The sequence below is a fragment of the Equus przewalskii genome, chromosome 1 (assembly GCF_037783145.1).
Source record: "Equus przewalskii isolate Varuska chromosome 1, EquPr2, whole genome shotgun sequence".
In the NCBI taxonomy this organism is placed as follows: Eukaryota; Metazoa; Chordata; class Mammalia; order Perissodactyla; family Equidae; genus Equus; species Equus przewalskii.
This window is the reverse complement of record NC_091831.1, coordinates 37,798,792-37,824,198: the sequence shown is the minus strand read 5'-3', so window position 1 is coordinate 37,824,198 and position 25,407 is coordinate 37,798,792. Positions and strand designations below refer to the sequence as shown.

At 40.8% G+C, this 25,407-nt stretch overlaps 1 protein-coding gene across 2 annotated transcripts in view; it reads right to left on the bottom strand.

The window, feature by feature from the left end:
- Positions 1-19,261: 19,261 nt before the first annotated feature.
- HTR7 (5-hydroxytryptamine receptor 7) overlaps positions 19,262-25,407 on the bottom strand; it is an 80,074-nt gene continuing 73,928 nt past the window's right edge. For both annotated transcript variants that reach the window (XM_008532204.2, XM_008532207.2), the window contains exon 3: positions 19,262-20,969. In XM_008532204.2, coding sequence (XP_008530426.1) covers positions 20,927-20,969 — 43 coding nt within the window. In that variant the 3' untranslated portion in view covers positions 19,262-20,926. The remainder of the gene's footprint in view (positions 20,970-25,407) is intronic.

Genomic DNA, 25,407 nt, shown 5'->3' with positions numbered 1-25,407 from the left:
TATTTTGGGGGGGCACGCTCTGAACTCCTTCACTGGCAAAGGAGAAAGAAAATTGGTATTTTCAAAAACGTGATAGGAGTATGAATGGATATACCCTTTCTGGGAGGTGTTTTTATCAGTCTGTTATCACAGTTATAATTGTGCAGTCCATTCAATCCAACAACCTCACATCTAGAAATTCTCCACAAAGAGATAGTTACACAGTAGGGAAAACGTATATGCATAAATATGCCTATTGTTTTAACAATCACAAAAGCAAAATTGAAAAGACAAAACAAAATGTCCATCATTAGATGATTGGTCAAGTAAATAAGATACTCAGCTACCATTAAAAAATAAGGATGTAGAGGCCAGCCCCATGGCCTAGTAGTTAAGTTTGGCATGCTCTGCTTTGGCAGCCTGGGTTCGGTTTCCAGACACAGACCTACACCACTTGTTGGTGGCCATGCTGTGGCGGTGACCCATGTACAAAATAGAGGAAGATTGGCATAGATGTTCACTTAGGGCGAATCTTCCTCAGCAAAAAAATAAAATAAAATAGGGGCCAGCCTGGTGGTGCAGCGGTTAAAGTTCACATGTTCCGATTCTTGGCAGCCCGGGGTTCGCTGGTTTGGATCCCGGGTGTGGACATGGCGCTACTTGGCAAGCCATGCTGTGTTAGGCTTCCCACATATAAAGTAGAGGAAGATGGGCATGGATGTTAGCTCAGGGCCAGTCTTCCTCAGCAAAAAGAGGAGGATTGGCATTAGTTAGCTCAGGGCTGATCTTCCTAAAAATAAATAAATAAATAAAATAAAATAATAAGGATGTAGTTTTTCTATCGATTGAAGTAGAAACATGAAATCAGCATGTTTTGAGTAGGAAAAAATACGCTGCAGTGTAGGATGAACTTATTTATAAATCATATGTCCACATATCTATATGTGTGCCCATGTACATTCAGGAATCTGGAAATTTATATGTGGATGGTGAGATTTTGGGGATTTTATTGTCTTAGGTTTTTATGCGTTTTTTTTTTTTTCGGTAAATGAGAATGTATCATCTTAGCCATAAAATATTAACCTTTTTCAAAATAAGTCACCTAACCAAACAGTTCCCTAATTCTTTTTGGGGTTTTTGGTCCGTACTTCTACACTAATACTACCATATTTCAATACTAAATTGCATATTGTTTCTCACTAGAATGCATCTTTAAATAATATGCATCTTACAACTGCCGTTGGCCAGGGGGCTGACATGACACAGTTGTCCATGCCTGGGCGTGTGCAAACTTGATCATGGTTATTCATACTGTCATCACTTCAATTAGTTACATACATTATTGGTACTACATCTGTTGAGTATAATTGGCATTTAAAATTGCTTTGGTTACTCTTGCTACATAACTAATCACCTCAAAACTTGGTGGTTTAAAACAACAACCATCATTTGATTCTCTCTCACAGTTTCTGTGGGCCAGGAATTCAGAAAGGGTTAACCCAGAAACACTCAGTCCCACAGTGGCTGGAACCCCAAGAACAGGGGTGGAGGGAGGAGGAACGACTGGAAACTGGCCAAGCATTTTTCTCTCTTCAAGTAGTCTCAGGGCTTCTGCGTGCAATCTCTCTGGAATGGGGCTAGTTTGGGCTTCCTCACAGCGTGGTGGCCACAGACCAGTCAGATTGTTAACAGAGAGGCTCTGGGTTCCAGAGCCAATTTCCCAGCAACCAAGGTGGATGTATCCTCTCTCAGACTAGCTTCAGAAGTCATGCTGCACCACATCTGCTGCTTCCTATGGGTTACAAGCTAGTCACAAAGTAGCCTGGATTCAAGTGAGTAGGAATGAGGCTTCCTCTCTTAATGTGAAATTAGTAAGGCTCTAGACGCACGTGTGGGATAAGAGCTATTATTGTGGTCACCTTTGAAAAAAAATATCTGCCACAAAATGTTTTCAAAAAGATGACACTATTGTTTGGTAATGAAATATAAAGTTATTTTAAATCCAGAAAGGTACTACATGATAAAAAAAAAAAATCCCTCTTTTTATTTGTCTAACAGAACTCTTTCAAAAGTGAAACATAAAAGTTCTAAGTGATAAGGGAGGAGTGTCTCATAGTTTAATTGGCAGAATTTACTCTTTCTTGGCAGCTGTTCCAGAGATGTCATCCATTTGCCTGTTCAGGTCCACTTTCCACACTTCTCCTCGTGAGGCTGATCTTTGCACCATGCGGATGTGCTCCTGTGCCCTCTGGCGTCAGGTTGGCTTGGAACAGTGGGGAGGACCGGCAGGAGATGGGAGGGAGAGAGGGGAGGAGGCAGAGCATTCACTCTCCTGTTCTCTCCCTGTGAGCTTACCTGACTCAAGCAGCCTGCTCCACAGTTCTCCCCCCGTGTAGATTTCTGTAACATCTCCCGCCCCTCATTCTTTCACGGTAAGGTGGTGACAGCTCCTCAGATGTTAGCCCCAGGTTTCTGTACTTTCCTTTGTGGTTCCCCAACACCTTTGGAATTAGTGCCTTTGTAAATAAATCCCTGACTGGTCAAGAGGTACATAAAATAATGCTGCATCTTACAACTAAAGGCATCTTAGAATAGATTAAGTATAGCTTTAGAGCTAACTGGCTTTCTTCATTTTACATCTTGGCAGGATGAACAGAGATTGGCCTGTCCAAGGCCTTTCCACTGTGGAGAGGGGCTGGTGGGAGCTGAGAACTAAAGGGAAGGACATCAAGAAAACTCCCTCTGGTAGAGGGGCTTGGCTACTGGACTCTGGGGACATGTCCACTATAATATTTTCTATGTTGTTATTCCCTTGTGCTATAGACACACCTTCAGTTGTGTTTGCCCGGTGTTACAGCCTGATCTTATCTACAACATAAGCAAGGCCCAAACTTACGCTTATTTGGGTATCAATAGAAGAGCAGCAGGAAGGAGAAACTGGTTGCCAATCAGCAAGAAGCGACCTAAGAAGGATGGAGGATGCTTACATAGAAACAGGTGATGGAGGTAACAAGTAGCCATCAGAATGGAATAAGGACATGGATGATTTCTTTGTGGAGTCTCAGATACCTGGGGAGGGAAAGATAATGAAGACAAGATCCTCTGTTGCCACAGATGACTCAGGGTATCAAAGGACAAGAGGGGACCCCTGAAGACTGGGGACACTTGGGTTTCATAGTTTTAACCCTATTTAGGTGAACCTATTTCTTGAACACTTTTGTGCATGAGCCCAATCTTAGCCACACCTGTGCATGTGAGTGATGGGAAGGAAGCCAAAACTTCCCAAATCATCTTGAAATCTGCTTAGTAATTTCAGCAATTTCAATTCTGCCAGATACGCCAGAGATACATTGCATTGAAAACCAGTCATTTCTTTTCAGGTAGGAACGGGTGAAGGGACATTGTCTTGCTTTTATCTGATAAATTACTGATTCTTCTGAAAGTTACAAAAAACTGTGTGCAGACTCTAATTGGTTGTGGAAGTTTGCTTTATAAAAATTCAGTTAAAACTTTTTTGAATAAAAACGTTTCAAGGATGACTTCTAATTATTGACATCTGTACAAAAGTAAAAAAGTTAAGTTACAAACAAAAGTGATTAAAAAGGATCCCGAGGACGTCAGAGCTTTGGCATACGATGTACTATTTACCCCGGAAGAGCTCTTGTGACTCTCTCCCTCTCTACCATCTCCCTGTTCTTCCCAAAATTATAAGAATTTTTCTACATGCAAAGATCCCTGACTCCACAACTGTAATGGTTGTTACTTAACTTTCTTTGGCTGAGTATTTGTAGCGTCTCCTGAAGATTAGCTGGGATGTTGCATTTGCCAAAGGTGCCCACCTCCCTTGACCATGAATTTCTCCAGCATGATAATTCTTTAATGGCTCAGAATTAAAAATAAAATGTATTTAAAATGAGGATTATCTGAAAAATAATCCCATTCTGAGGATTTTCTGGTTTCATTTGTTAATGGATTAATAAACTTTGCTGTGGAAGATAAGAAAATAGATTATCTTTACATTATTTCGCCCACCACCTAAAATAATTCAGGTCTAGAAAACTCCATGTACCTGCAGGGGCAACTCTGGGCAAATATTCCCAGGAATTCCAATTGTCCACATATGCAATGTTTGCTGCACACATTTATGTCATAATAAGCAGGTACAGACGTATAAAGTGTTGTACGATATGGTTGATGATGCAAAATGTTCACTTTGAAAATCTGAACTTTGCGGCATTAGAAACAGAGACTGAGAGAGCCTTTGCAATGTTCCTTTCAGCACAGGTTATCTATTAGCGGGATTCCCTTGGTTGCTGGTGTCAGAATCCCGATTCAAACTCATTTAAACAAAATTGAAATTTACTAGCTCATATAACTGGGAAAGGTCAGGATGAAGGGGGCCTCAGGCACCATAGTATTCATAGATTTAAATGCTGTTACTCGAACTCTTTCATCTTCTGACTCTGTTCCTGCCTGCATGGGCAGCTGACAACTTCAGCAAGGCAGAAGTCATGATGGAAGTTTCCTTTTTCCTAGCATTTACTACTTAAAGGTTTTAGAGAAATTCATTCACATCATATCAGCAATGATAGTAGATGACCTTAACTTTGAAGACAAATAAAAAGTTTTTGGAGGATGCTCATGCATTGCTGCTGGACGTATAAATTGGTCTAAGCAGTTAGTAAAACTATTTGGCAGTATTTACTAATGCTAAATAAACATATATGCCATGCCCCAGCAATTCCACTCCTGGCTATATTCATATAAGAACCGATTGCTTATGTTTACAGAAAGACATGTACAAGAATTGTCACAGTAGTACTATCCACAATAGTCCCCAGTGGAAACAACCCAAATGTCTGTCAACAATAAAAAGGGATAAATAAATTGTGGTATATCCATACAATGTAGTATACATAATTTTTTTTTAAGATTTTTTTATTATTTTTTTTCTTTTTTCTCCCCAAAGACCCCCAGTACATAGTTGTATATTCTTCATTGTGGGTCCTTCTAGTTATGGCATGTGGGACGCTGCCTCAGCGTGGTTTGATGAGCGGTGCCATGTCCGCGCTCAGGATTTGAACCAATGAAACACTGGGCTGCCTGCAGCGGAGTGCGCGAACTTAACCACTCGGCCACAGGGCCAGCCCCTACATAATTTTTAAAAACAAAAAGCTAGTGCTCCACACCGCAACATAAATGAATCTCATAGTCTGAACACTGAGCAAAAGAAACCAAGTACAAAAAAAGTACATATTATATGATTCCATTTATATAAAATTCAAAAACAGGCAAAAGTAATCTATGGTAATAGAGGTCACAGTATTGGTAACCTTTGGGGCGTTATAGAATGGTGGATGTAGAAGTGATCTGCTGGGGTGCTAGAAATGTTCAATACTTGAAGGGAGTGGTAGCTTCATGGGTATACATAAATGTAAAACTTCACTAAGCTTTCTATAAAATGTATGCACTTCAGTGAATATAAAATATACCTCAACAAAACATTGAAAAAAGAAAAGAAAGCTCTTGAAGCAATAAAAGAATACCTACGTTTGCTATGGGACACTCACCTGTAAAAGAAATTGTCTACTTCCATACATATGGCATTCATATTATAAGAAACTTCTGCCAATTCAAGCATAAAAGAAGTATTTTCCTAAGAGGTGACATTTATAATGTATTTTGTATATAAAATATTCGGCTTCATATGCCTAATAAATGTTTGAAACTTCCTGTATTTCACTTTTACTTTATTATATTTTTATTTCTTCTTTACAATCTGTCTTAAAATTCTAATCAAAATTTTTGAGGGTCTGTTTCTACTATGTGTTTTTTCTACTGGTTCTCACTTATTTCCTTGTGTGTTTGCTTATTTGTTTGTTTATTTACCACATACAAATCATCGTCCTTGAAAAAATATTAACGGGAATTCTTTGAAGATCAGACTCAATATGCTTTCCTCCAGAGAGGACTTGCATTTGATTCTTCCAGGTGTCTGGAAGCACTGTCAACTGCTTTGAAGCCCCTCAAACCGAATGAAGAAAGCTAGAGTTCCCTAGACCACTATGATATGGACCAAGGCTGCAAATCTGCACTAGAAAAGGCTATGGCCCCAACTTAGGAAAGTTGTCGGAGGGTTTTTCCCCTTTTCTCCTCTCCCACCAACTCCAGGCAACCTTATCTGAAGGCACCTAGGGAGGGAAATGGGAATTGAGGTAGGGCTGAGGTTGAGGGTGAGATGAGTTTAGTCATGGACCTCCACCCTGGGGATATCTCAGCCCTTTGAGGTCTGAGCTGAATGTGGTGAGAGTCTACTATTAAACTCGCCTTCTTGAGAGATCCTTTCATTTCTGTACCCTAAGTCCAGCAGAAGTGAACCCCAGGTTTTCCCTACAGGCAATTCCCTAGGAATAAAAATAGCTTTGGGATCTGCATACATCTCTGCTGCCCCACTATAGTGTCAGATGCCCTCAAGACGCTTTTTTATTTCAATTGTATCCAGGTATTGTATTTCTTGTCACTAGAAATGTTGGTCTAAATAACATAGGCTGCAAATTATACTTCTTTCATTTATTATCAACTTTGGCTTTCTTATTATAGGCAAAGAATTTCCAAAATTAGATCACATTTCACAATGTTATACTTATAAAATATAATACTTCTCACCATAACAGGAAGAACATTAATTCTTCCAGTTATCATAGAATTTCAGAATAAAACCCCAAACTGAGGACAAGAGGTGACTGTTGGCTCTACATTCTGAAGAGAGGAACTGTGGATTTGTCAGACACCTCCCTTTAAGCCTTGCTAGGTGACAACTGGTTCTTTGACCCTGCAACCCCCTCCACTCCCATCCTATCTAGCTGGTCTAGGCAAAAGACTAGAGTTTCTTAAGAGGGTCAGGGAAGTAGTAACTTCTAGGCCTTAGGGGAAGAGTTTTGGATTTTTTTCTCTCTACCCCTGGCGAGAGAAAAGAAATTGCTCCCATTCCAAACCAAGTGACAGCAGTTCCTAGAGAAATTCTCGTAGAAACTGGGAGTTCCTGCATGCCCAGCTGGATGGTACTGAGCTGTAGAAGCTCAGGGTGGATGCAAATAGGGTGATGTGAGCGAACTTCAGGGAACCTCACATGAGTCCCCTGGAAGTTAGGAGTCAACCTGAACACAGAGCCTGCCTCTGGCCTAGGTCAGGGCTGCTCAAACTTTAATGTGGACGTGACTCACCCAGGGATCATGGTGAAAAGCAGATTCTAATTCAGTCAGTCAGGGATGGAGCCTGGGGTTCCACATTTCTAACAAGGTTCCACATGATGCCCATGCTGCTGGCCCCTGGGCCACACTCTGAGTAGCCACAGTCTGGGGAATTCTGCAGGGGGTAGACTGGCTGGAACAACCCTCCACAGTAAGGTGAGGAGAAAGAACAATAGTGCTGGGTGAGGAGACCACACTCCTACCACTTGGCATGGCCGAGGTGTATGAGATTGCTCTTGGGCAAAGCAGATGTGATGGAAGCAACTAGGCTTGAGCTGACTGAAAGTGACTCACCCAGCAGGATTGCCAGCCAGAGCCAGAGGAATACCAGCAGTAAGAGGTTGTGGAGTGGCCACTGGGGCAGGAACTGGGGGTCTTAAGAAGTTATCTGGAGAACACAGAACCCACCACAGAATGGATATGTGTCCAAAAACCCCAAAATATGACCCACAAAAACAGCCAGCACCCAGACACCTGTCATATCAGAAACCCACAACCAACACCAGCTAGTAAAAAGACTTTTGTCCCTTTTCCTCCTGCCTTCCTTCCTTTTTCTCTGATCCTCCTTCTTTTTCCAATTGGGGAGAAAATAGAAAGCACAGGATGTGTGAAACCAGAGTCCACACCCCTGTAACCAGGGACCCACAGAAGGTCCCTGATTACAGACCTCAGGTTGGGACTGAGGTAGTGGAAAGAGAAAGTTTAAACTGGCTTTGGGATTAAAGTTTTCAACTGGAACAGACCGAACTTTTTAATACTTTAAAATTGATTTTAACCACTGAAAGGAAATTTTCTCATCACTGAAAATTACTAGAAAGTTTTGAGCTTTGCCTAGGTTGGCATCTAGGGGCCAGGAAGGGAGATCTGATGATCAGAATTGAAAAGAGTGGTGGGAAGAAAATTAAGCCTATTTCTGGTATCACCCATGAGGTTCAGCCTATTCCAAAAACCAGTTATATTTCAATGGCTCAATTTATGCCCATTGCCCTGGCCAATCGGCTCATAATTCAGGGATTGCCTGTATTTCAAATAATCACTAAATACCTCAAGAGGAAACTCTTTTTCTAAACAATTTCATGTTTCAAAGAATCAAACTTATTAAACCAATCAACATGACCCTAGGTTTTTAGTAAGGTGATAAGTTGCTTTTATTTTATATATTTGTTTCCTTTGTATCAAGTTACTTGTATATTTAGCCACGCAAAAATAGGTGGTTTTCATCATGTAGTCACAAGTGTCCACACGGTTTGACGTTTTATATGGGAAGGAAAATCAGCAGTTAATTTCTATAGAGGAAATCCATGTAAGAGACCAAAAGCACGAATGCTCTGTTAAAGGAAATATTTTTGGCTAATAAAGGACTAGGTTGAGAATTAGGAGAGTAAAAGAAAGTTTAAAGGGTTTTCTTTCCCAAAAATAAGCCGCAGAAATCAACATGCTGTGAAAACCAGTTCCCCATATCACAAATGCGTACATTAACAACTGAAAAATAGCAAAGAACTGAGTGGGCAAGCCACAGAAGAGAAAATATAATTGGCTAAATAGCACAAGAAAAGAAGTTCTACCTCACCAGTAATCAGGGAAGGACAAACTAAAACCACAAAGTCATAGCATTTTACACCGTTCAGATTGGCAAAACCTTAAAGGTTGACAAGACTAAGTGTTGCAGAAAATGTGAACATATGAGAACTCTCATACACTGCTAGCGGGAATGTGAAACAGGACAATCACTTAGAATTTGGCAAAATCTAGTTAAGGATATACACGCCCTCCTACACAGCAGTCCCACAATGAGCGCACCACAGAGCTGTTGGGCATCTGTATTTCTCGCACATGGACTCTATAATTTTGAAAACCTATGCAGCCACTTTTGCCAATTTTGAAATAGACGTACATTTTTAAATCATAAATGTAAATAGTTGCAGAAGACGTAATTTTGCAATTGTCATAAATGCTGACATTTAAAAAATAAAACTGTGATGTCATTCTTTTAAATGTATTCACGTTATATCAGATAACCAATACTATTGATTTTTACAAAGACACAAACTGCACTTTAACATTTGGAATTCTACCCTTTTTTTGAACTTATATTTCTATTCCACTTCACTACAGAAGTTTATCTTAATTTAATATATTTTTATGCTTGAATGTATTTTATTGATCACCCTATAACATTTCTGATACACATTTCAGAAATGTGTATATAATGATAAATTGCAAAAAATTTCTCTTCTTCATTTAAAAAATTGAATGACTTTTAAATGACTTTTAAATATTACTAATTCTTATTAAATTTAATTAGTATACTAATTACTACTAAATTACTATTGATCAAAAACTAAATGCATTGCAAATTTTGATGAGTAATTATTAAATACAAAAAAGTAAAACTATTGAAAATGCATCTTCTAATGAAATGAATGGGAAAAGTTTTTTTTATTTAGTTCACATATCCAGATGTGAATATTACTTATGCTAAAATGAAACAGGGCTTGCTGTAAATTAACAACAAAATAAAAGCAATGAGGCCACCAGTAGTGTGAAGCTTACCAACAGTGTGTTAATGATTAAGTGCATTTTTTTACAATAAATTCCACCAGATATACCTAAGTTAGATAAATCCAATAAGTATTTGATAGGAATGAACAAATGAGCTGAGAACAAATGAGCAGCAAGCTTGAGTCCAAATAAAAAGTGTATATGGATTTATAACATCCAATTACCTTTTGGCAAAAATAATGGAAACGTTTCTTCTACAAGTCTGACTAAATGTCCAGGAAAATATAAAACACTAACTTTGTTCCAACATATGTTTCTTTTCCTCAAAGGTGTAATGTTGAGCTGTAGGAAATAAATATGGACGTGTTCACCTCTTCCCCGCTTAAATCATGCAAATGATGCAGGAGAGGCAAGACTGAGCCCTGGCAAATAAGCATAGTCTCCAAAGTTGCCCCTTTCTCAGAGAGAGGAAGGCAGGCTGTGCTTCTCACAGGCTGGTGTTTCTCAGCATGCTTTTTACAACTGCTGAATACTCTTAGTCTAACACAGATGGATACAGACCAAGGAGTCGCCATGAGTTCGTTGTCCCAATGAAATAAGACACTAACGCCCTACATATTTCTCACCTGTTTTGCTCTCATGGGACTCCCCTCAGTGGTGATGTGTTCTTGATAATCAGGAGAAGGAACAGGAGACATCGTTAGACAAAAAGTGTGCTGTCACCACACTCTGCAATATAGCTGAATTGGATCATCCCATCATGGGTCAAAATACCTTTTTTAACTCCACTAGGGTTGCCAAATTTAGCAAAGTCTCAAACACACACACACACACACACACACACACACAGTATGCCCAGTTAAATTTGAATTTCAGAAAACAAAAATAATTGTCTAACATAAGTATTTTCCCATGGCACAAATTGAGACATACTACGTCAGGACACACTTATACTAAAATAATACAAAATTATTTGTTGTGTATCTGAAATTCAAATTTAACTGGACATTCTATACTTTATCTGGATTTTTTTTAAAGATTGGCACCTCAGCTGATAACTGTTGCCAATCTTTTTCTTTTTTTTTCCTTTTTTTCCCCAAATCCCTCCAGTATATAGTTGTATATTTTAGTTGTGGGTCCTTCTAGTTGTGGCATGTGGGAGGCTGCATCAGCATGGCCTGACGAGCGGTGCCACGTCTGCACCCAGGATCCAAACTGGTGAAACCCTGGGCCGCCGAAGCAGAGTACGCGAACTTAACCCCTCGGCCATGGGGCCGGCCCCCTTTATCTGGATTTTAAATTCCACCCAAGTTTTTGCCTTTAACAGAATTATGTGCAAGGAAAGACATGAAGCTCAACTGCAGATTTGTAGGCCCACAATTAAAGGAAAGTATGTGGACATTGATATTTTGAATAGTCCCTTTTGGGGCATAACACTATATTAAGATCCTGGGTGGGTAAGAGATCTCTTTTTTTGTAATATGGGAGAAAGAAATGGTGAATGAGGAGGTGGGAACTTGCATGCGGCCCTCAGGCAGATCAAGTTCAGGATCTGGAAACTGATTGCTTTAAAAATCACACATATGGGAAAAGTCTTCGTGTGTGTGTGCACACGCACACATGCATGCATGTGCACACAAACATACATGTGTGTATGTGTGTGAGATGTTCTTGTGTGAGTGTGTGCATGTTTATGTGAGTGTATCGGGGGGATATTGGTGCAGTGCACATACCCTAATTTGAAGACTAGTACTCTGGGACAGAGATTCCAAACAGGTCTATATTAAATGGGTAAATGGGTTTTGGTTGCGCCACAAGATGTTGACCTCTTCAACCTTGGGGACAGCCTTGGTTTAGAGGCACAGTGACACCTGGCAGGATGACCTGAGTGAAAGGGTTGGGAAGCCCTACACAGAAGAAACTCTCACTAATATACACAGGGTGACACATCCATAAATGCTCACAGCAGCACTCTTCATAGTCACAAAAAATTAGACATAAACTAAATGTCCATGAGAGGAAAAATGGATGAATGCGTTGCAGTATATTCAGCTAACCAAATATTATAGTGGAATTAAAATGGATGAAATTGATCTATATCCCTCAACATGAAAAGATCTCAAAAACCTAGCATTGGGAAAAAAGCAGGTGGCAGAAGGATGGCACACATAGTATGGCAATACATGCAAAATTTACACAGTTAGGTAAAGTTTTAAAAGACACAACTATCAAGTATTAAAAGCATACAGCATTGATGAGAAGGACGCACAGTAACTTCAGGAAAGTGCCTGCCTCTAGGGGAAGAATCGGGTTCAGGCGGAGGAAGAGAGCAATGACACAGGACATCAATTGGCATCGGTGCATCAGCCTCTGTCCTCAGTTCTTTATGTTGTTTTTCATTTAATCCTCTCAACAACCCCATGAGGAACTGGATAGTATTATCTCCATTTTACAGATGAAGCAACTGTCGCAGAGAAACAAGAGATTAGGGCACTTGCCCAAGGTCACACAGCTCTAATAAAGGGTACAAAAGGGGTCCTTAATTGTATATTAAACTTTTTCTTTTATTAATAAAGACTTGAAATAAATACAACAAAATGACAACATAATAGACAAACGAGTGTTTATTGCACATCATCCTTTTTTTACTTTTTTGAAATATCAAATTTAAAAGCTCTGCATTATTCTTTCAGCAGCTCAAACCTGTCTAATGAGATCATTCTAAAACTCTGGTTATCATTTCTTTTCAAGAAAACATATGTCTTTTTCTCAACTGTCCTTACCAGTGGCAGATAAATTAAATAAATTGGTGTCCTTTTTCATATTTGCTGTGGTGAAATAGAAATGAAAACATTTCATTCGGTCTATATTAGATAGTATTGCCAGAAAACTGCATGCCCCACCACAATTCATGTTATAATATGTAAGGGATGGTTTTCATCCAAAAAATCTGTGCTTTGCATGATCCAAATGGATGAATGGGACTTAGGCCAAATTTTCCCATAATTGATTTAATTAAATCTTTTCTTCTTTGCAGATAAGTTAAAAGCCAACATTTAAAAGCTTGCTGCAATTAAATTTCTAAGAGCCAAGAGAATAAGCAGTATAAAGAATAATCTTGAATTCATGGCCCCAGAAATAGTTTCAGGTGTTCATTTTATCTCCACTTCCAAAATATATTCTAACATTTCATACAGAGCCATTGATGAGGAAGCTGATGGAATAATGGGGAGGACAGTAAACATTCTTCACCAGAATTGCTTTCTTGGGCCAGAAGAGCACCCAAAACTGTCTCACAGAAGCAGATCTCCACAAAGACAGGACCGGGGGCAAATGGCCAAATCGCTCTGACAAATCTCAGCTGTTACCTAATTATCCTCACTCATTTTTGCTTTAAAAAGCTAAGGAATTCCCTCAGTTCTTGGCTCCAACGTGAGCAGGAGAAAGGCCTGGCCCAAGTCTCATCTATGGGTTTGGTTATCAGCATGCTTTCAGCTGCAGGGGCCCCTGGGGAGGCTGTAAGTAACGAAACAGCAGTGGGGTTCACCGAATCCTCATCAATGAAGGAAGCACACAAGGTAGGATTTGAGCTGCTATTGCCACTGTCAACTTGTCACACTGTCTGAAGTTTCTATCAACGCTCTCGCAGGTTCAGGCATTGATCCAATGTAACCGTGTACTTACCTCAATGTAACTATTGCACCCTGTAGGAAGGTGACATTGCCACTGAATAATGGATTAGTGTATTTGATTAATTGCCTGACAGTTAAGAGACAGCAAAAGATGAGAGAATGGGACATAGGACAGATAAGTTTTAATCAGGAAAATATAGAAAGATACACATTATAGGGCAACAGCAGTTGGGGCAGTGTATCAAGGTTCTCCAGTGAAACAGAACCAATAGGTTATTTTATATATATTATATGTAAGTTAATAAATATTATATATCTTCATATACATATAAACGAATATCCTACTGATATATATATGAATTTTATATTCTAAAAAGAGATTTATTATAAGGAATTGCTCACGTGCTTATGGAAGCTGAAAAGTCCCACGATATGCCATCTACAAGCTGGAGACCCAGAAAAGCCAGGGGTAGAGTTCAGTTTGAGTCCAAAGGCCTGAGAACCAGAGGGCTGATGGTTCCAGTCCAAGGGCAGGAGAAGACTCATGTCCCAGCTCAAGCAGTCAGGCAGAGCGAATTCACCCACCCTCCACCTTTTTGTTCTATTCAGACCCTGAATGGATCAGACGAAGCCCACCCACATTGAGGAGGGCAATCTGCTTTACTCAGTGTATGGATTCAAATGCCAATCTCATCCAGAAACACCCTCACAGAGACATCCAGAAATAACGTTGAGCAAAATATCTGGGTACCCTGTGATCCAGTCAAATCGACCCATAACATTAACCATCACAGGCAGGCTGCAACAGAAATGCACAACCAGGAGAAAGCATTGCGACACTGCATACCTGGAAGTGGAGAAATCCAAGAATAGGATTAAGAAGCAGGAATCACAACCTTTGCTCCCTTCACAATTATCTGGGATTTAACCTTGAACAACTGCCTTGCAGTACTCAAGAGGTATTTGGAGACCCAGAGTGAGTCCCCTCAGAGTTCAGATGCATATTTCCAGGCCCACAAAACCAGTCAGAAACCACTGACTTAGATGCTTTTACGGAATGGAAGGGAATATGTAATGAAAAGTACATATCAGCTGGAGAGCTCAGTTTTGCTACTTACAAGTTAACGTCCTTGAGCTCCATAAGCCTCAGTTCCCTCCCCATAAAATAGGGATAAAAGTAGCCTTTTAGGGTTGCTGTGATAATTATCGAAATGACTGATAAGTAATAAACATTCAATTAATCTGAGCTGTATTAACCACTGCCATAACACACACACACACACACACACACACACCCCCCAACAGTGAAAGCGTGGATCTTGGCCAAGATCAACATCTCATTCTCCATGGCTAATATTCAACACATATTTTACAAAGATCTAATCTTTGTTTTGTGGACAAACATTTGATCAGCTGCTTGGCCAAGGGGACAGAAATGTGATATATTGATTCTCAGCTGACCCTGTGCTAGCACTAATATTAATTTGGTAACACCAGGAGTTACTCAATAATGTAGGAATTAGTCAGGTCTTCATATAAACCTAAGATTCGCATGTCTTTAAATATTGCTGAAAACTATCTGGGGTGATCTGTGGATTATCTTCCACAAGCTGCTGGACTTTCAGTGCCAACAGAGAGCAGTGAGTACTAAAGGCTATGTAAGAGAGAGTGAGTGAGCATCTTATCTCTTTGACAAGATTCTATAACCATATACAAGTGAGTAAGATATTATTTCATATTAACCACACTTTTCTACACTAATTGCACACAGAATCAGCTAGATGATTTCATTTGCCAGCATGTTTGGGAGCAGCAATTCTCAACATTTGGAACCCAGAGCAGCTGTACCAGAATTACCCGGTAGTCTGGTTAAATGCCCTCTTCACCCTCCACTGCACCCCAGGACATAATGAACGAGAATCTCTGGAAATAGAGGCCAGGAATCTTCATGTTTAACAAGCTCCCTTGATAATTCTTATTGAGAGTGAAGTTTAGAAAACACTGGGTTTAAGATATAGGATGGTGTGGTTACTTGATATTAACCTTGCTAATATCACAGCCTTTCATCTTCAAACTGTTGTTGACACTGTCAAAATTTAGTCTCTTTCATGGCCTTATTGAAGAACAATTTAGTTAATATAGTCATTCTAAAAATTAAATACCTTTTAGTGCCTTTAGATCAGCATTCTGGATTCAATTTAATTGTAGATAATTAAAGAGCAGATACACGGAGGGAAGGCTGAGTTTAAAGGCTCTGATTCATGACTGCAGGTAACCTCTGCACCACTAGCACCCCTGGTGTAGTTCTCAGAGGCGAGCTATTCCTGACGTCCTCATCCTCCCAGCAGTACGGCCTGCCCCCATCACACTCATCCAGCGTGCTGTGGAAGAGCCTTGCACACTCGGTGTCCCACACATGTAATGATCATGCTACAGTCATTTCTCAGCCTGGTAACTGCTAGGTTTTCCCCACCTGAGTAACTGCACACTTTCCGTGGACAATGGTCGCTGTTTGCAATTCTTTTCTTTTTCTCCATGTTATGTTTGTTCCGACTATGCTCACTAAAATGTAACTTTATGTCTATTGAACCTAAGAAGAAAAAACCAAACTTATATTTTGTATGTTTTTTCCACTTCACTTTTCCTGTAATTCATTTTTATTATATTTTGCAAATGCATAGCTGTGCAACAGATTTAAAAAAATGTCTTCACCAAAGAGAGTTCGCAAAGCACTGCTCTATGCCACACTCTTTTAAACAGATTCACACAAAACGCAGCTCTCATTTAGCATGCTCTCACCTCCAAACAGCAGGGGGGTGTCCTGGATCATCCGTGAGACTCTCTAGCTCTGCAGTGCTCCGTGGGGACAGTTTATCTCATTTTCCTACAGGTGAATTAGTCACCTGTGAATTGTGAATTATCCACGACAAACTTTTATATTTACAGCTGACTTTCTGCTCCCTCTCATCCGAGCTCTGTACATCTCTCCTACTGGGAGACTGTGTGGGTTTAAAGAATAAAGAGCATTTTAATCATAGCCCAATCAAAATGTAATTAAGAAAGGTAATTTGGCACCAAAAATACTACACAGTGCACTTCAGAGATAAACTCTAGTTATTTCTTACCATCTGCTATTTTGGATTACCACTTCTCTCCTCCACTGAGATTTCAATATTTATATCAATATATTGAAGTAGGCGCTTCTTTCTGAAACGCCTGTACTTGCCTTCTCATAATACACATCACATTTATTATAATCACTTGTGTAACATTCAGCTTTCTTACTAAAGTTTTAGTTTCACGAGAATGGGTATCATTTCTGTCTTACTCACCACTGGATTCTAGCCATTAGACAGTCTCTGACATATTAATAAATATTTATTTGAGTGAATGGATGCATGAATGAATTTCTTAGAGGAAGAATCATGGATTAGGCTTTCCATTTCTTTATAGTCTCCTGAATACCTCTTGTCCATTACCTTCCTTTTGTTCCATAATCTCTGAGCACAAATGCTATAGCTTCAATAGAATCTAAGATTTCACGTGTGTCTATCCAGGGAACCATAGTTAAAAGATGTCTTAATTCCTTCAACTCAGCTTTTTTAAGAGTGCCAAATGCCCAGTGTAGGTGTTATCTGCAAGTCTGCTTCTGAGAATCGTCAACCTCCCTTCCTCTGAGAGCGTGCTCCAGATGAGCCACACTCAAGCTTGCTTTTACGTTTCCATTGCCGATCACATCACGTCACACCTCTGCTGCTTGTGCTGCATAAGGTGGGGTTTTTTGTTTGTTTGTTTTAGCCAGCAAGAGCTTAAAAAGCAAAGTATTTTAAGTTAAGAAATTACTTTTCTTCTCTAGAGGAAGTGTAGACAAAGCAAGTTCAAAGAGATATCCAATTAAATAAACTCCTGTCTCTAGGAACGGATCCCCTGAGTTAGTTCTCAAGGTCTGCAGGTTTCACACAGAGTATCTAACGAGGCCTTCCTTTTTTGATTTACAGCACTTAGAGTAAGTAAGGAATGACATCACAGTATGCCTTACTCCCAGTGCCTTCAGAATGTGCTGACCCTCTGGAAGTTTCCAAATGGCTTCTTTGTGTGCTGCTAAGGGCCATCTGGCTAGCTGTAGATAAACAAGTTTCAACATATGGGCCATAACACACACACAGCTCTGCTCCACTAGTGCAGAAAATTACAAAAAGGTCGCTCTCTTGATATGAGAAACTCATGCAAAAGAAGCAGCACCAGGCAGTGGAGGGCCTGCCTAAGCTGCACACAGGAGAGCTTAATTCCAGCTCCTTCTCTCCCACTCACTTCACACGTCATTCGATCCCACCAAGTCTCGATTTCCTCATCTGAAAACCAAAAAGGGTGCCAAGTCAACTCTGGCCTTCCTCCTTGCCTTTCTCTTCTTCCTTCCCTCCCTCTTTTTTCCCTTCCTAAGCAATATTAAGTATATGCCTACAATATATGTTCCAAGCATGGTGCTACGTGCTGGCCATAAAGGTGAGGAAAACAGACACGGTCCCTGCCCTTGAAGAATTACTGAACAGGGATGAAGACATACATTAAATAAATAATTGAGAACAGGAAGAATATTCCAGACAGGGGAGAAAGCATGTGTGAAAGTCCTGAGATGGGAGAGAGCGTGGACTTTGAAAAAAGGCGGGATTTGTAAATACTTCTATCCACTAAACTGAGGACTCAGTTGACAATCAAAATACTGAAAGGAAAATTCCCACCATCTCCAGACAGTAATTCACACAATTATTACATGAGCATAAATTATTTGAAAAATTGCCTGAATTTTCTATTTGTATTGTTGATTTCGTGCCTTGCAATCAAAAAAATCTAATAAAATTGCATGAAAATACAATCACCAAAAACACATACAAGCATCTCAAGCACACGACACCGTGGTCAACACTTTAAGAATTATGAAACAGTTTCCAGAAAACCTGGGACCTCTATGGATGCCTACTGTTTGATATTTACAGAATAAAACTAAACACTAAGGAAAGAGTCACTAAGGTATCTCTTACAAGTACTTTACTTCCCCAAAAGCGTTTCCCAATAGTCAGTCTTCCCAGAAGATGACAGCTGATACACTAGAGTGAGAAGAGAGATTAGTCATAATAGTCACTCTTGCTGAATAGTCATAAAATATATGTAAAATGTTTACATCAGTGATTTTTCCAAATCTCAGTTAAAACAAAAGCTGTACCTTTGGCACAAAATATGCCATATGTGAAATAGTATAAATTGTCTGACATTTTGATGTTTTTCTCATTCTCCCTCAATGCCTCCCTTTTCCTTTCGTCTGGCTGCCATACATGTAATGCACAGTGGTCAGCGTCCAGCCCCCGTAGCCAGAATGAAGCAGCGAGTTCAATACTCAGGTGTTCAAGGCAGGCAGGATAAAGAGCTAATTTGAATATAAGGTCCTAAAAAAATTAAAGACGTTTGAAAACCTTCATCCATCTAATTAACCATACTGCCCTGTGTTATACTACAAGAAAGAAAGATGTCACGCCCTGCAAAGTGCTATAGCACTTACTACACTCTATGGTGACAATCTGAGAAATGTCTGCCTTCTATCTGGTGGCAAGCTCCTCAAAACTAAGGACTTGCTTTACCCATTTTTTTCTTGATGCCCACAGTGTTGAATGTGGCAGAAGCCCAGTAAATGCTCATTAATCAAATCAAGGGCTGAACAGTCATTCTTAAAAACAAAAAGTTACAAAATGGATGAATCCTCACAGTGAAACGCAATTAATCACAGAACTGTCTTAACTACCTGTTAAGTTTTCAGCAAATATATACAGCTTGCCCTTCTGCTATTCTCTATACAGCAACACTTATGACATAAGACCTTCAATTAAAAATCATTACTGAAGTTGCTTTATTACAGCTATAAATAAACTTTATTTGATGTAATGTAATAAAACAGTTCCAAATTTAACAACATTTATCTGACCAGAATTAATCATTTAAATTATGAATCTAAGTATATACAGTCACTTTAGCAAATCTGCGGTTCAGGAATTTGTACAAGCTTTGTCTGACAGGACAGTGCCCACCTCCCCGTCCAGGACAGGCAGCCCCTCCCCTGTGTCTTGTAAGAAGCAATGTCAGCGACAGTTGAAAGAAATCCATAATCCACGTCGGAATTCCACATTGTCCTGCGAGAGAACAGCTACCTTTATTGTAGGAAAATAACATTCTCTTTCAGTTCTCTTTTATCAAATGAAGGTTTGTATTCTTTTTTTTCCCCTTAGAGGTATTCTTTTCTGCTCTAATGTCTTTCTATCTCTTTCGCGCATATGTATCACAGTACCATTTCTTAAAAAAATACTGTCTGCAAAGGGACCTTTTCTGTTTCCTTACCTGCCCTTAATATCTACCACTTTGGAGAGGGAGACGGGAGAAGAACAGAATTGGCCAGGCACACATTTGATTTAAGATACAGAGAACACACAAACAAATCCTCTAGAAGGAACAGAATGGTATTCTGGAGCGTTTCCCAGCAGAGGCCCAGGTAACCTCGGATTCACCCAATTCAGTTTCATACAAAGCTGCTCAAAGAGAATTAATATGTTGATGCTCCATCTCCAGAAGCATCACAACCTTTCATGGAAACACCACTATTCCCATACGTCCATACAAAAAACACACACTTACGGACCAGCCCGTGGGCCCACTGCACCCACAGGTAAACGACAGTCAAAAGTTCTGTGCCAGTAATCACGTTAATGTACAGTGCAGTTAGGTAGCACTCGCTCTCTGCCCAAGTAAAAATCCTCCCAGAAGGAATCCTCCTTGCCTCTCAGGACCCCTCAGAAGAAGTGTGAGTGCGAGAAAAAGCTTTCTTCTGGTTTTATGATTCTCTCCATCCTGAGATCTGTTCCTGAGTTTGACCATAACAAGAAGTAACTTAACAAAGAAAGTGCGTTGTTGGGGAAGTCACAGGGACCCTGCAAAAAAGCCAAACTGTTTGACAGAAGCTTTAAACAGACACTACTCTGGGAAATCATTTGTATTAGCTGATGACGGGATTCTGTTTTCTAACATGGACATGCAACATATTCGCCACTAGGCTTACCGCGGTTTGCTTGGAAAAACACCCTCCCTTCTGTCCTACAACAAGAGACATTCTGTCTCATGAACGATTCCTGAATATCCACCACAATGCTTCCACTCAGAAGCATGGGAAGTGTGCATTGGAAGTTTCTTCCACTTCCCTGGACTCAGACATAAGCAAAGCCCCAGAAACCGTTTCCTTTCTGGAACTCAGTTCTGCAGGTGCGCTTACGGCTGGGCTGACCTGGCTGTCTCAAACCGAGAACTATTTTCATTTGCACACAATAGCACGGATCCACAGAAAAAAAGGAGAGGTCACCATCTCCCTCCTAATACACTTTGTACGACAGATCACCCTGCTTGTCACGTTTTAGCCATCCCAAGAAAGGACAGAAGCCGAGTTCCGTTCCGTAGTCTCAGCGAATGATTCGTCCCGTTTCCACCTGTCTCGCCTTTTTTATTTCGTCTCCATTATTCCACTTTTCATCATGAGTCATGACTTTTTTTTCTACAGTAGTCAGAGTTTTGTCTATAAAGAGAGAGAGAGAGGAGACAAGAAAATGATTTAGCAGAACCATAAATGCGAAGTTTCTTTTTGTGGTAGGTGGATTTAATTTTTATAGCATTCAGTAATTTGAATCATTTGCGTCTTCTAAGGGGTTATGAACATCTCTAAATGGAAAGAAAAAGTGCTGTGGCTCTTTTCATAAATTTTATAGCTTCTGTAAGTTGCCAGGGCCTTAATATATTTGCAAATCAGACCCAGATAATCCATGTAGAAATTCACTTTCATAATACAGCTGTAGCCAAAAATGGCTCACGTCTCAAAAATGCTTGCAAAATACTACTGCACTTGCCCTACTTCAAAAGAACAATGATGACTACTCATGAGAAGTGTTCTCCCCTTCAAATCTAGGAGGGTGCATTATAGCAAACCGTGTGTGCAGAGCAGGAAACCCCTCCTCCATCACTTCCTTCCTCCCAGCTTCACAGAAGAGCCATGAGTCATAGAGAAGTCTTGGCCAACGGCTGAGGAAAAGTCTCTCTCTCCCTGGTGTAGGGCCACATTCCCCCCAGATCCACACTCCCTAACTCTGAACCTTCACAGGACTCGACTTACCAAGCTACATCCATGTGCTTGAGAGCTACGTCTATGAGTTTCTGGGGCCTGGCACTGTGCCCCAGCCTTCGCCCCCCGCCCCGGCATCCCATCGAAAGAGCCCCTCTCACTTAGCTATCAAGACCCGACGGATGCCTTTTCCTGGTGACAGGATCAGTTTCTCCATAAGACACCACTCTCGCTTTGTCCCTCACCTTACATGATGGCACTTGAAGAGAAGCATCGTGCTTCAGCTCAGACCCCCGGCTCTGGGTCTCTGGGAGTGGACACTGCAAACAGGTTGTGGCCCCACTGGTGCTCCACTCTTATTCTTAGCCTGGGGCCTCTGCCTCTTCTCAGCACCGAGAAGAGACTGCACTTCCTCTGCAGCCCAGCACTGCTCTGCTCACATCAGTTCATGAACTGTACCGAATGCTTCCAGGCCTCAAGGCATAGCACCATCTCCAAAGCCTCCCTTTCCTCACCACCCACCAGCTAGTCAACTTCCAAACACCTGGACTTCTTTGGACTCTTTCCTAGTCTCAAGGCCACCTTCCTATTGTGGGCCATCCTGACAGGAGACCTCACTTTCACGTTGGTCTCCTAACCCATCTCTCTCCTCCTATTGTGAGCCCCTATTTACACAGCAATCCTGACCTCACTCCTGCTCAAAAGCATTCATCTCTCCCCTCACCCACATTGCCCACCTGGCCCTCCATGATGATCGCAATCCACCCAGCTTCCAGGTACTGCTGAAGGCCTGCCCCAGGTTCCGGATCTATCTCCATCCACATCTGTGCCCCTCTGTCCATACATCCCCTCTGCTTTGAGTAGCCCCACTCCCACTTCCACCTCTGCCATGCCTTCTTATTAAAATCCTACCCTTTGCTCAAGACCCACCCCAAATATTACCTCCTTTGTGATTTCCACCGTGGATATTTTCCCCCTAAGACATACCCCCAAGGCTTATTTTTCTTGTATACCCATCTGTATGCTTGATTTAATTTTATGCTATGTGTATTTACTACCTCCTAAGAAAACAAAAAACATTGGAAAAGGCAAGAGAGATCAGTTGCCTGCCTTTCCTACTTTAGAGACGCTGCAAAGTTAAAATGCAGGCAAATGCAAAGCATGAAGGAAAAAAGCTATTATTACTACTATCTGATGATTTAATAAAAATAAGGTGCTGAATTCCAGCTAGCTCCTGATGAGGAAAATGCTACTGTGGGTGAAAAAAATCCATGAAATAGTAAACTTTCTGTTCGTTTTCCTCTTTAGGCAACATCCCACCGCAGATACCAGGGCTTCAGGGGCCCTCATGCCTCATCCCAATTCCCACTGGGACCCATTTCGTTTTCGTTTTTTTAATCACTTGTTTCCATAAAGAAAAGGTAAAGTCACCCTGAAGTCTAAAGCTTCAGCACAAACGCTGCAGCGGGATGTCGACAGACCTCATGGCGGGAACCCAAGTTCACTGTGCTCCCACTCACCACGGCACTGGACAGGGATCCTTAGGGGCTCTTTGAAGAGAAAGACAATAGGACCAGCAAGGAGAAGAAGGGAGAGGGAAAGGAAGAGCTACCCCAAAACAATCTCATGCAATTCTTTTACATGGATGCATTTTAGAAACCACTTTTCCATATTGTTCACGATATTGGTATCGAAGAACAAAAGTGGTCAAAATGTCACACTTAAAAGCAATTTAGGGGCCAGCCCAGTGGCGCAGCGGTTAAGTGTGCACGTTCTGTTTCGGGGGCCCAGGGTTCGCCGGTTAGAGATCCCGGGTGTGGACATGGCACCGTGTGTCAAGCCATGCTGTGGTAGGCATCTCACATATAAAGTAGAGGAAGATGGGTGTGGATGTTAGCTCAGGGCCAGTCTTCCTCAGCAAAAAGAGGAGGATTGGCAGTAGTTAGCTCAGGGCTAATCTTCCTCAAAAAAAAAAAAGCAATTTATGCCAATTCAAAGTAAATCCATAAATGGTCACCAAATTAAAAAGAAAAGGAAGAATCCTTGCTTATACCACATTATCACCCTTGGTTTTATATTACCAGTATTTGAATACTTGTGAAAAGGTGACAAAGATTATTATTTAGTGTAGTGAATTAAAATTGCCAGTGAAGTATTCATAGCCTTTTCTCTCTATTCACTCCCTACCCCGAGGAAGATTCCTAAGCACCTGCTGGACTCCTGAGCCTCTTGTTATGCTGATCAAGAAAATGGGAAGAAATGGGTAAATATTTGGAACTGGCAATACACAGTCTAGAAGATCATTTACACAGGAAAGGTAGAAAACTATTATGTAGGAGAAAAAATAGACCTAAGAAGGCAGAGGTAGGGGCAAAAGTAAAAGTGACTAGAACCCAAGCAGGAGGAAGGGGAGGAAAGGGCTAGAGAGATGAGTGGGAGGAGCTCCGAGTCTCCAGGCTGGCCCAGGAGGTATGAGCACTAGAGAGGTAGGTGTGGGGAGCAAAGGGTTCTAAGTTTTGCCGTGAACTATGGATTGGATGCCAGGTCATTTCTCCAGAGACTCCAGTAGAGTTATGAGTTGTTCTGGATTATCCAACTGGTGTTTATTTAACCGCAACTGTGCAGAGTGTGGACTATGTGGGGCGTTCTGGTCACTAGTCTTTTACTAGAGACCACTACCATGTCTACAGTCCCCCCAGCCCACTGGACTGTGAGCTTCCAGAGGCAAGGACTGTCACTTATTCATCTTTCTATTCCCTGATGTGCTTCACACCATGCCTCATATATAGTAGGCCCTCAAATGTTTCTAGAGAAAACAAGCCAATGAAGAGACTCTTTACTTCCAGCCTCTACCTTCTGATTCATCCCACATGGTGCCACTGAATCATTCTTCATCGCTTTCATGATTCCATTCTCCGAATTGCAGAGATTCCATCAATGGCTTACTATTGTCCACACCAGGGTTTCTTAACTTTCGCACTGTAGACATTTCAGCCTGGGTAATTCTTTGTTGTGGGGGCCTGCCTGTGTATTACAGGATATTTAGCAGCATCCCTGGCCTCTACCCACTAGATGCCAGTAGGTCCTCCCCTCTCCGAGTTGTGAAAACCAAAAATGTCTCCAGACATTGTCAAATGTCCCCTGGGGGCAAAATCACCCCTGGTTGAGAATTACTTTTCTACCCTAAAATCCCAATTTCCTGAGGCTAGAATGGAAAAACTCTTCATAATTCAATGTCATTCTACCTTAACTTGTGATCACCATATCTTCCCCGACACCAATGCTTAGCTTCAGCCAGACTGTCCTTTGCATAAGGTCCCACACTGGTGCCTCTACATAAAATGTCCCCTTCACCTGGAATGCCATTGCTACTCTCCTTCAGTTATAAATGCTTTGACCGCCTTCATAGACATACTTGAGCCCATATCCTTCAGGAAGTCTTCCCAGACCAGGGTTAGGGTAAGCTGTCAGTTATTTTCCTCTCCTTTGAGTCCTAGAGCTTTTCCTGTCTCCACCTTTCCTTTGTTCTTATAAAAAAAGGGTCACAGTGCATATGTGTGTGTTTATGCGAGGTCTGTCCAACAGAAATATCTGCACTAGGACAGGAAAGACATCACGTATTTTCTGTATCCTTCTCAATGCATGCCACAGTTACAAACAAGAGTTTAAAAAAGAGTCTTCCCACACTGCAACTGACTAGAAACCTGCCTGATATAGAAGTTAAAAACAGCAGCTATTCCAACTCTCTCATTAGAAATTTCTTAAAGTTAATGAATATTTAGGCCAATCATCCCAAATGACTTTAATATTCTATAGTTATAAATAAAATAATTATAAAATTCAAATAAAGAGAGACTTACTGAAGGGATCGTCATTTTCTTAGACTAGGGGACAGAAA